At 24.0% G+C, this 12728-nt stretch overlaps 1 protein-coding gene across 1 annotated transcript in view; it reads left to right on the forward strand.

Moving 5' to 3' along the window:
* Positions 1-12660: 12660 nt before the first annotated feature.
* Positions 12661-12728, forward strand: part of LOC105118379 (translation initiation factor eIF-2B subunit delta-like) — a 4713-nt gene continuing 4645 nt past the window's right edge. The window contains exon 1 of the mRNA XM_011016321.1: positions 12661-12680. Coding sequence (XP_011014623.1) covers positions 12661-12680 — 20 coding nt within the window. The remainder of the gene's footprint in view (positions 12681-12728) is intronic.

Consider the following 12728-nt stretch of genomic DNA (forward strand, 5'->3'; position numbering starts at 1 on the left):
TCATCATCATCATCATCTTATTATTATTATTATTATTATTATTATTATTATTATTATTATTATTATTATTATTGTTGTTGTTGTTGTTGTTATTTATATAATTTATACAATTAACCTCCCTGTGGTTTAATCCCGGTCTTACCGAGTTATTTATTATTTTGACACTCCTGTACTTGGGAGAAGACATCAATCTTTTAGTAATGTTAGTGGGTTCAGTCAATAAAACTTCCCACATCATAAAATGTCATCAACGAAATAAAACCTTTATCGGCAAGAGGATCTTGAATCAAAGAATTCCTGTCGGCAAGCAAAGTAAAAAAAGCATGATCCTTGCTCTTCTCTAGCAGTATGAACTTCTGAGTAGTGGTGGGTTCAGTCAATGAAACTTCGCACATCATAAAATGATATCAACAGAACAAACCTTTATCAAACATATCACTATGACCTAGTACAAAACCAATCTTCACTTTTCAACTTTTGTAACGGATATAATATAATAATAAGTATGTGTAAAAAAATATTTATGGAGAATGGAAAAAAAAAAGGTTTTGTGAGGAAAACGACAATATTTTCCTCACATTTTTAGAGTTCTTTTAATTTAATTTAATAGTTTTGATGATAAATTAATGCAAATTTATCATTATTTTATAGTTGAGTTGTAGTATGAATAGACAACTTAATCTTGGATTAGAATGAAGAAAGTGAGTAGTGGGTCTCATTCAAATGTAATTATGATAACATATTTATATAATACATGATAAATAGAAGGATTACATTAAAAAGATTAATTGATTAAAATTTACATTAAAAAATTATCAAAATAGATTGACGTTGAAGCTTACTAACCCTATAAATAATTCTTAATTTAAAGGGTCAAAAACCAAAAAAGTAAGATATAAAAGTAGCACTATTACATAAAAATCCTAGTATTTTTAATATGAAAATAGATCAAGAAAGGAAAATAATTCATGTGTGACTTTCATCTCAATTTATATTAAAAATTTGCATCAAATTTCATTTCCTTTCTAGTTAAAAATTATGTGATTATATGTAGGACTTATATCGGCAGTCCGAGTCATTCGCGCGTAAAACAATACTTTAATTTATATAAAAATTAAAAATACTTTTCTAAATATTTTCTCCCTAAATTTATAAAAATTCTCCATATTTATCTCTAGTTTATCAAGTTTCGGATACATAAAAATCCCAGTCTTTTTAATATGAAAATAGATCAAGAAAGGAAAATAATTCATGTGTGACTTTCATCTCAATTTATATTACAAATTTTCATCAAATTTCATTTCCTTTCTAGTTAAAAATTATGTGATTATATGTAGGACTTATATCGGCGGTCCGAGTCATTCGCATGTAAAACAATACTTTAATTTATATAAAAATTACAAATACTTTTCTAAATATTTTCTCCCTAAATTTATAAAAAATCTCCATATTTATCTCTAGTTTATCAAGTTTTGGGTTACGAGTTTACATTATACCATTTATGTTTACAGAGTCATATTTTTTTAGATTCAAATACATTTTTAATGTCAAGTTTATACTAACTACATTAAATTTCATTAAATTATATCTCAAAACATTTATTTCTGATTTTATCATTTCCTTTGGGTTTTTATCTGCTTTTCTTTGTTTTTTTATTTTCCCATTATTTCAATATTTCTATTTTAAATTAACATAAGAATATTTTATTTCAAATTCTCAAAATCTAAAGTCACTTTCTTAATTTAAATATTCAATTTACTTATTTAACATAGTATTTTTCTTATGAATTTTATCTATTTTTGTGGCTTGAATACCAAAATATTCACTTTACATGGAAAGTTGGATGTTTAGATGAATAGTTTTCGGGTGTGTTTGGGGCACCGCGTTCCCTCAAATTTGAAAACAATTTTGCTTAAAATAATTTTTTTATATTTTCAAATCATCTTGATGTGCTGATGTTAAAAAAAATTTTAAAAATAAAAAAAATTATTTTAATATATTTCTAAGTGAATAGCATTTTGAACTGACACCACTACCACAATCTACACACTATTTATCTAGGTTCGCTCTAAGAATGCATCAAAGGTTTCACCAGCCCAAAGTTTATGAAACAAATCTAGTTATCCAACTCTTACATCTAAATTATTTTTTTGATAAATTTTTCTTTTTAAATAAAAGGTATTTTCTTTAATTATTTTTAATATATACAAGCATTATTTCTTTCAAACCCTATAAAAATCAATTTAAGCTCCCAACCTAACTTTGTAATTATAAATATATAATTACAAGAAAATGATGACTTAGTCTAGTATCCTATTTAGATAAATGATATGAGATGGCATGCCCGCACGCTGCAACGGGCTTATAAAACAAATGTACTTGATAATGTTATAATTATGAATTACTGCTAGATAAGTAATAGAAACTAAAGTTATGATAGAGCTAATATTTCATGACAGAAAAAATGTTATATTGGTAATTAAAAACTTAGAGACTAAACAAAATGATTTGTAACAATCCACAATGTTTTAAGAGAAAAGATATAGTGTTTTTGTAGTGGGTTCAGTCAATAAAACTTCCCACATCATAAAATGTCATCAACGAAATAAAACCTTTATCGGCAAGAGGATCTTGAATCAAAGAATTCCTGTCGGCAAGCAAAGTAAAAAAAGCATGATCCTTGCTCTTCTCTAGCAGTATGAACTTCTGAGTAGTGGTGGGTTCAGTCAATGAAACTTCGCACATCATAAAATGATATCAACAGAACAAACCTTTATCAAACATATCACTATGACCTAGTACAAAACCAATCTTCACTTTTCAACTTTTGTAACGGATATAATATAATAATAAGTATGTGTAAAAAAATATTTATGGAGAATGGAAAAAAAAAAAGGTTTTGTGAGGAAAACGACAATATTTTCCTCACATTTTTAGAGTTCTTTTAATTTAATTTAATAGTTTTGATGATAAATTAATGCAAATTTATCATTATTTTATAGTTGAGTTGTAGTATGAATAGACAACTTAATCTTGGATTAGAATGAAGAAAGTGAGTAGTGGGTCTCATTCAAATGTAATTATGATAACATATTTATATAATACATGATAAATAGAAGGATTACATTAAAAAGATTAATTGATTAAAATTTACATTAAAAAATTATCAAAATAGATTGACGTTGAAGCTTACTAACCCTATAAATAATTCTTAATTTAAAGGGTCAAAAACCAAAAAAGTAAGATATAAAAGTAGCACTATTACATAAAAATCCTAGTATTTTTAATATGAAAATAGATCAAGAAAGGAAAATAATTCATGTGTGACTTTCATCTCAATTTATATTAAAAATTTGCATCAAATTTCATTTCCTTTCTAGTTAAAAATTATGTGATTATATGTAGGACTTATATCGGCAGTCCGAGTCATTCGCGCGTAAAACAATACTTTAATTTATATAAAAATTAAAAATACTTTTCTAAATATTTTCTCCCTAAATTTATAAAAATTCTCCATATTTATCTCTAGTTTATCAAGTTTCGGGTTACGAGTTTACATTATACCATTTATGTTTACAGAGTCATATTTTTCAAATTCAGATACATTTCTAATGTCAAGTTTATACTAACTACATTAAATTTCATTAAATTATATCTCAAAACATTTATTTCTGATTTTATCATTTCCTTTGGGTTTTTATCTGCTTTTCTTTGTTTTTTTTTAATTTTCCCAATATTTCTATTTTAAATTAACATAAGAATATTTTATTTCAAATTCTCAAAATCTAAAGTCACCTTCTTAATTTAAATATTCAATTTACTTATTTAACATAGTATTTTTCTTATTAATTTTATGAATTTTATCTATTTTATGGCCTGAATACCAAAATATTCACTTTACATGGAAAGTTGGATGTTTAGATGAATGGTTTTCGGGTGTGTTTAGGGCACCACGTTCCTTCAAATTTATAAATTTTTTTGCTTAAAATAATTTTTTTATATTTTCAAATCATCTTGATGTGCTCATGTCAAAAAAAATAAAAAAAATATATTTTAATATATTTCTAAGTTAATAGCATTTTGAACTGACACCACTACCACAATCTACACACTATTTATCTAGGTTCGCTCTAAGAATGCATCAAAGGTTTCACCAGCCCAAAGTTTATGAAACAAATCTAGTTATCCAACTCTTACATCTAAATTATTTTTTTGATAAATTTTTGTTTTTAAATAAAAGGTATTTTCTTTAATTATTTTTAATATATACAAGCATTATTTCTTTCAAACCCTATAAAAATCAATTTAAGCTCCCAACCTAACTTTGTAATTATAAATATATAATTACAAGAAAATGACGACCTTAGTCTAGTATCCTTTTTAGATAAATGATACGAGATGGCATGCCCGCATGCTGCAACGGGATTATAAAATAAATATACTTGATAATGTTATAATTATGAATTAGTGCTAGATAAGTAATAGAAACAAAAGTTATGATAAAGCTAATATTTCATGACGGAAAAAATATTATGTTGGTAATTAAAAACTTAGAGACTAAACAAAATGATTTGTAGCAATCCACAGTGTTTTAAGAGAAAAGATATAGTGTTTTTGCCACAGGATTTAGCTTTTCTATTAATAAAAAAAATTACAAAGTCAAATTCTCTACCAAAAACCAACAAAGATAATTTTGGAAGAAAAAAACCATGAGGAAAAAAATTGTAGTAATTGATAATGTTTTGTGAGGAAAACTATAGTGCTTTTCTCAATAAAATAAAATAAAAAATCATTTAGAGAAATACTATAGCAATCTATAGTCTTTTGTGAGAAAAACTATAACACTTTCCCCATATGATTTAACTTTATTATAATTATAATTCTTAACGAACTCAATATTCAAAACAAAAATTGACAAATATAATTTTAAAAAAATTCATAAAAAAATCATATGAAAAAACACTGCATCAATTCACAGTGTTTTAAAGAAAAAAATTACAAAGTTAAATTCTTAATCAGCTCAAAATTAAAAAAATCAAATTGATAGAGATAATTTTAGGAAAAAAAATAACACCAAAAAAGAGAGGAAAAAACGATGTTAAAAATATTATAGCAATTTACAGTGTTTTGTGATGAAAGTTAAAGTATTTCTCCACATAATTTAGCATTTTTTGTAATAACTTGTAATTGTAATTCTCAATCAGCTTAATATTAAGAAAAAATCCAAAGATAATTTTGAAAAATCATAAGAAAAAAATAATGTGGAGAGACACTATAACAATCTATAATGTTTTGTAAAGAAAACTACAATACTTTCCCTATATTATTTGCTTTCCCCATATTATTAAGCTTTATTACAAAGTTAAATTATAACCAACTGAATATTAAAAAAATAAAATCACAAAAGAAAATATATTATAAAAAACTCAAAAGAAACTGAAAAAAACCATGTAAGGAAAAACTGTATTAATCCATAATGTTTTATGAGGAAAAAACTTGTATTTACTTATAATTACAATTCTTAACTAGCTCAATATTTAAAAAATAAAATTAACAAAGATAATTTTAGGAAAAAATATAACAAAACAAAAAAAAAAACCATGTAGGAAACACATTGTAGAAATCCACAATAATTTACGAGGAAAGTTACAATGCTTTCCTCACATATTGTAACTGTAATTTTTCCAGCTTAATATTAAAAAATAAAATCAAAAAAGATAATTTTATAGAAAATCATTAAAAAAAAACATGTGAAAAAACATTGTAGTAATCAACAATGTTTTAAAGAAAAAAATTACAAACTAAATTCTCAATCAGTTTAATATAAAAAAATAAAATTGACAAATATAAAATAGAAAACCTATGTGAGAAACACTATATCAATCCACGGTATTTTAAATAAAAAAATTATAAAGAAAATTTTTTAACCAGCTCAATATTTAAAAAGTAAAATCAATAATGATAATTCTGGAAAGAAAATAAACAAAAATAAAAAATAAAAAAGAGGAAAGTTGGAGGGGAAAAAAAGGGAAGTAATTTTGACAAAAAAAGAAAAAAGAAAAGAAAAAAGAAAAAAGAAAGAGAAAGTTGGAAAAGGAGAGAGAGAGAGAGAGAGAGAGAGAGAGAGTGTTGCATAAAAAATATTTTATAAGTGAGAAATATTCTATATTAATTTTTTTTTATGATATATAATTAGTAATGTGAAAAATAAAAAAGCAATAGAAGATCTATGAGATATTATGGTGATAAAATGGTGATGATAATGATTATTATAATAGTGATAATAAAATAATGGTTTTGATAATGTTAAAGTAGAAGTAATGATAAAGTTCATGATACATTAATGATGGTGGTTAGATGATGATAATTAAACTTATTATATACTATTTTAAATGGATTATTATCACTAATCCACTATACCAATTTATAATATTTTGTAAGAAAATCTATAACATTTTTCCTATATGATTAAACTTTATTACAAAGTTAAATTCTAACCAATTTAATATTAAAAAAATAAAATCAATAAAGATAATTTAAAAAATATTATAAAAAAGGTAAACACAAAAAAAAAACTGGAAAAAAAAACCATGTGAGGAAAAACTGTATCAATCCATAGTAATTTGCGAAGAAAGTTACAATACTTTTCTCACATATTTTAACTATAATTTTTAATCAGCTCAATATTAAAAAATAAAATAAAAAAATATAATTTCATAAAAAATCATAAAAAAAAACAAAACAAAAACATGCGGAGAAACATTGTAGTAATTGATTAGTATTTAAAAATGCATTTTTATGAAGTTTTCATATCAACATTTTACACTTGAAGTATCAATAACTCTTTAACTAAAGCATGTTTTATAATAACAAATCTGATACTATAAGATACCTTTAATTTATGGTAAATATTCATCTTAAATACAGGCCTATCAAATAAATTAAAGGATTGATTGATAAATTCAACTACTGCAATTGAGAAGACAAAGAGAGGGTGAAGCTTAGAAAAGAGATGTTGGTTCAGTTTAAACTAAAATACTGTTAAGTTATTAGGTCATATCTAGAGCTGTAGTACTTGGATTTGGATATGCTATATATGGATGAAAAACTAAAATATAAGCCTAAAACATTCATGAGGAATGCAAAACTCAATTCTGCTGTTTGTAAGTCCAAATCTTGGCAACAACAGAGAAGTCTGAATATGTCCTACAGCCTAGATACTGTTCAGTGTTCAGCCCATATCTTGAGTTCTAGTAGTCCAAATGACTTCAATTTTTTTATTGAAAAACTGAGACAATTTTCTAGAACTTTTACTAATTAAGTCTATTCAAATTTTGATGTTAGCAATGATATTTTGTTTAGACAAGAAGATAAGGATTGTCACCAAGTCAAGATTTGGCAACCCCCTTAACAATTAGTCAACAAATCAATAGTTCTTAACTTTGACCTATAAAAGGTATTTGTCATGTATTTAGGCATCTTAGTTTTTATATCAAGATTATGTTCTTGCTCTTTCTCTTTATATTTTTGTAATATTTAAGTTTTGCTTTTCATTAATCTCTTATTTATACTTTTCATTTCATTTCCTTTACTTAGTTAACTTATATCTTATTTATGTTTATATCTTGTTTATTTATATTTCTCTTTTATTATGTTTAGTTAAGTTTATTATGTAAGGTGAAAATGTTACACTAATGGTGTAAGAATAAGTATAGCATAAACTCAATATAGACTTTAATGTTTGATAGTAACATGTTTTATATTTGTTATCTTGTTCACTTTTAATACTTTTTTTTTTATTAAATGGTTAATTTAGATTTATGTTGTATAACCAATCATTAGTATAAAAAATACTTGGCACTTTTATAACTCAACCGTATGATGTAACCGATACTTATGCTATGAAAGGAACTTGATTTGTTGTTAACATAAGTTATAATCATGTTAACCATTTATAATCCGATTGGAATCTCCTTTGTGTGCGATTTCCAATGAGTAATAAAAAGAGTTTATACTATACTTGTTTGAAATACCATTAATGGATCCTCTAACTTTGACATTTGTTTTTATTGTTTAATTTTCACATTAATCTTACATCTCAAAGTCTTCTTTAACTTCTTGTTCTTATTATTATTATTATTATTATTCATGTTGTTGTTCTTCTTTTTCTTTTTTTTTATTTTCTTATTATTATTTATAATTTATATAGTTAACCTCCCTATGGTTCGACCTCAGTATTGCTAAGTTATTTATGACTTTGATATTCATACACTTAAGAGAAAACATCAATTTTTTGGTCATGTCAGCAAACGACAATGTTTTAAAGAAAAAAATTATAAAATTAAATTTTCAATCAGCTCAATGTAAAATTTTTTTTGATAAATATAATTTTAAAAAATAAAATAAAAAAAATAAAAAACTATATAGGAAAACACCGTAACAATCTACGGTATTTTAAATGAAAAAAAATTACAAAGTGATATTTTTAACTAGCTCAATATTTTAAAAGTAAAATCAATAAAGATAATTTTGGAAAGAAAATAAACAAAAAGAAAAAATAAAAAAAGAGGAAAGTTGAAGGGGAAAAAAAAGGAAAGTAATTTTGATAAAAACAAAAAAGGGAAAGTTGGAAAAAAAATGAAAAAGTGCAAAAAAAAAAAGAGAAATACATTGTGGATTATTATTCTAATCTATAGTTGCATAAGTCTGCATGAATAGTAATATCATCGTATGATTTAATTTCTTTATTAATAAGTTATTCAATAAATAATACAGAGGATTTCTAATCATATACAAGAGATTTTCATTGATTTTATGTATACTAATTATACAAAATTTAGATTAAGAAATTCTTGATAGGTTAGATGTCTAATCGATTTAAGTATATTTGGAATAGTGGTAACTATTGTGGTTCAAAATATTTTTCATTTAGAAATATATCAAGTTAATATTTTTTTTATTTTTTTAAAAATTATTTTTAATATTAACGTATCAAAACAATTTTAAAAAATTATTAATAAAATTATTTTTTTAAAAAAATACAGATTAAATCACATTTCTAAACGGGAAAAAAAAATCTTTATCCTAACTTGATGCCAGTGTATAAAGACATAAAAGAATAAAAAATAAATTCTGAATAGATAATTTTATAGAAAATCATAAAAAAAAACTAAACAAAAACATACGGAGAAACATTGTAGTAATTGATTAGTATTTAAAAATGTATTTTTATGAAGGTTTTATATCAGCATTTTACACTTGAAGTATCAATAACTCTTTAACTAAAGCATGTTTTATAATAACAAATCTAATACTATAAGATACCTTTAATTTATGGTAAATATTCATCTTAAATACAGGCCTATCAAATAAATTAAAGGATTGATTGATAAATTCAACTACTGCAATTGAGAAGATAAAGAGAGGGTGAAGCTTAGAAAAGAGATATTGGTTCAATTCAAACTAAAACACTATTAAGTAATTAGGTCATATCTAGAGCTGTAGAACTTGGATTTGGATATGCTATAGATGGATGAAAAACTAAGATATAAGCTTAAAACATTCATGAGGAATGTAAAACTCAATTTTGTTGTTTGTAAATCCAAAACTTGGCAACAACAGAGAAGTCTGAATCTGTCCTATAACTTAGATATTGTTCAATGTTAAGCCTATATCTTGAGTTTTAGTAGTCCAAATGACTTCAATTTTTTTATTGAAAAACCAAGACAATTTCCTAGAACTTTTACTAATTAAGTCTGTTCAAATTTTGATGTTAGTAATGATATTTTGTTTAGACAAGAAAATAAGGATTGTCACCAAGTCAAGATTTGACAACCCCCTTAACAATTAATTAACAAATCAATAGTTCTTAACTTTGACCTATACAAGAAGACATTTGTCATGTATTTAGACATCTTAGTTTTTATATCAAGATTATTGAAAAAACACCGTAACAATCTACGGTATTTTAAATGAAAAAAATTACAAAATGAAATTTTTAACTAGCTCAATATTTTAAAAGTAAAATCAATAAAGATAATTTTAGAAAGAAAATAAACAAAAAGAAAAAAGAGAAAAGTTGGAGGGAAAAAAAAAAGGAAAGTAATTTTGATAAAAGCAAAAAAGGGAAAGTTGGAAAAAAAATGAAAAAGTGCAAAAAAGAAAAAGAGAAATACATTATAGATTATTATTCTAATCCATAATTGCATAAGTCTGCATAAACAATAAATGATTTAGTTTCTTTATTAATAAGTTATTCAATAAATAATACAGAGGATTTCTAATCATATATAAGAGATTTTCATTGATTCTATGTATACTAATTATACAAAATTTAGATTAAGAAATTCTTGATAGGTTAGGTGTCTAATAGATTTAAGTATATTTGTAATTATGGTAACTATTATGGTTCAAAATATTCTTTATTTAGAAATATATCAAGTTAATAATTTTTTTTTTAAAATTTATTTTTAATATTAATGAATCAAAACAATTCTAAAAAATTATTAACAAAATTATTTTTTTAAAAAAATACAAATTAAATCACATTTCTAAACGGGTAAAAAAAAATCTTTATCCTAACTTGATCCCACAATGTATGAAGACATAAAAGAATAAAAAATAAATTCTGACCTGAATCTGAATGTTACTACTCTTTTTTTTTTTTTTTTTTAAGACTTCAGGGTTTTCGCATGCTAATCAGTTTTCGAGTAAAATCAAATAAAAAATTCCAAAAATCAAACCAAATCTGAATGGTCAAAGATGAGAGATGGAGAATATGGCAGTGAACAAAAGCATTGGTTTATAAAGTGAAAACAAGAAAGAATGGGATTCTTGGAAGTGCGTTAGTTGGGCTAACATATTCTAGGGGCATTTATTTTGCGTAAAAAACATTTTGTACGTGAGAAATATTCTATATTAATTTTTTTTATGATATATATCATTAGGAAAGTGAAAAATAAAGGCAATAGAAGATCTACGACGAAGACGATGACGATGACGAGGCATTAATGATGCTGGTTAAATAATGATAGTTAAAATTATTGTAAAATATTTTAAATGAATTATTATTAGTAAAATATTTTATAAAATAATATTTTATATTAACCTTTTTTTCATAAAATATTTTATATAAATAAAATATAAAAAAATATAAGATATTTTTCTATGAAATATTTTATGCAAAACAAATACATATTTCTTCTAATTACTCCTGGGACTCAATGTTTATGCACATCAAAATTATTCAAAATTTTGTTATTATTTGTTTTTTTAGATTGAGTCCAAACAAATTTAACAAATTATTGATAATAATTTTTTTATATAATACATGAAAAAATCACACAGTGTTTTATGTAATGTACACTTCTCCTAAATATCCTAGGTATTTATATTAATTTTGTTGTAAATTAGATATTTATACAAGATATTTTAAATATTTTTTAAGATATTTATCATTAAAAAAATTTATATAAACAAATCTATTTAAAAGCATAAAAAAGCTCATCTCTTTATACAATATAACACTCAACATAAATCTAATACAAGACTTAAACAAGATTTATGAAACATTTAAATCTAAAAAATAACATTTATTCTTTATGTCACTTGTACAAACATTATATTAACATAGACATTAAAATATTTTTCTTGCAGGTGCGGGTCAACTAGGTCCTTCAAGTTTAGTTTTATCAACTTATAAAAAACACTTTTAATCTTTTTCCAATTGACTTTTTTCCAATCTCATCATAAACATTCTTTGTGGAAAATAAATAAAAAGTTAGCTTTTTCTTTTATTTCTCAAAAGCTAATTTTATTGATAATAAAACTCTAACACAGTGGTAGCTATGTTATCGGTTATGCCAATAACATGCCATTGGCTAAATTAATAGTTATGCTTATGGCTACGCTACGAGTTACGCTCATGTGAATTTTTTAGTGGCCATGTTAGTTTTTTATATCTTACACTTTGATCCTTGTCTTTTAATCATAAAGGAACCAGTCATTAATTTGATTTGATTATGAAGGATGCAACTGAAGAAAAAAAGGTACGACAAAAAAAGAAAAAAAAAAGAGCACTAAGAATCCATGCGTGGAGCTGCAACAAAACCCCCATGTCATTTGTATAAACATTATACTAACATAGATATTAAAATATTTTTTTTGCAGGTGTGAGATAACTAGATTGTTCATGTTTAGTTTTATCTGTTTATAAAAAATATCTTTAATTTTTTTAATTGATTTTCTTTCAACTTTATTATAAAAATTATTTGTAAAAAATAAATAAAAGGTTAGCTTCTTTTTTTTTTTTTAACTTCTCAGAAGCTATTTTTATAGATAATAAAACTCTAACACAGTGGCAGCTATGTTATCGGTTATGCTAACAACATGCCATTAGCTAAACTAATAGTTATGCTTATGGCTACGCTGGGAGTTACGCTCACGCCAATACCCACGTGGCTACTACAAAACTTCTGAAAAACTAAATGGACTGTGATAGGAGCAAATAGGAAATAAGGGGACCAAAAAAAACTTTTTCATGTGAATTTTTGAATAGCCATGTTATTTTTTATGTCTTACACTTTGATCCTTGTCTTTTAATCATGTCTTTATACAACAAATTATAAGGAACCAGTCATTAATTTGATTTGATTACGAAGAATGCAACTGAAGAGAAAAAGGTTCGACCAAAAAAAAAAAAAAAAAAAAAAGACCACTATGAATTCTGG

This window comes from Populus euphratica, unplaced genomic scaffold (genome assembly GCF_000495115.2).
Source record: "Populus euphratica unplaced genomic scaffold, PopEup_1.0 scaffold1904.1, whole genome shotgun sequence".
Lineage (NCBI taxonomy): Eukaryota > Viridiplantae > Streptophyta > Magnoliopsida > Malpighiales > Salicaceae > Populus > Populus euphratica.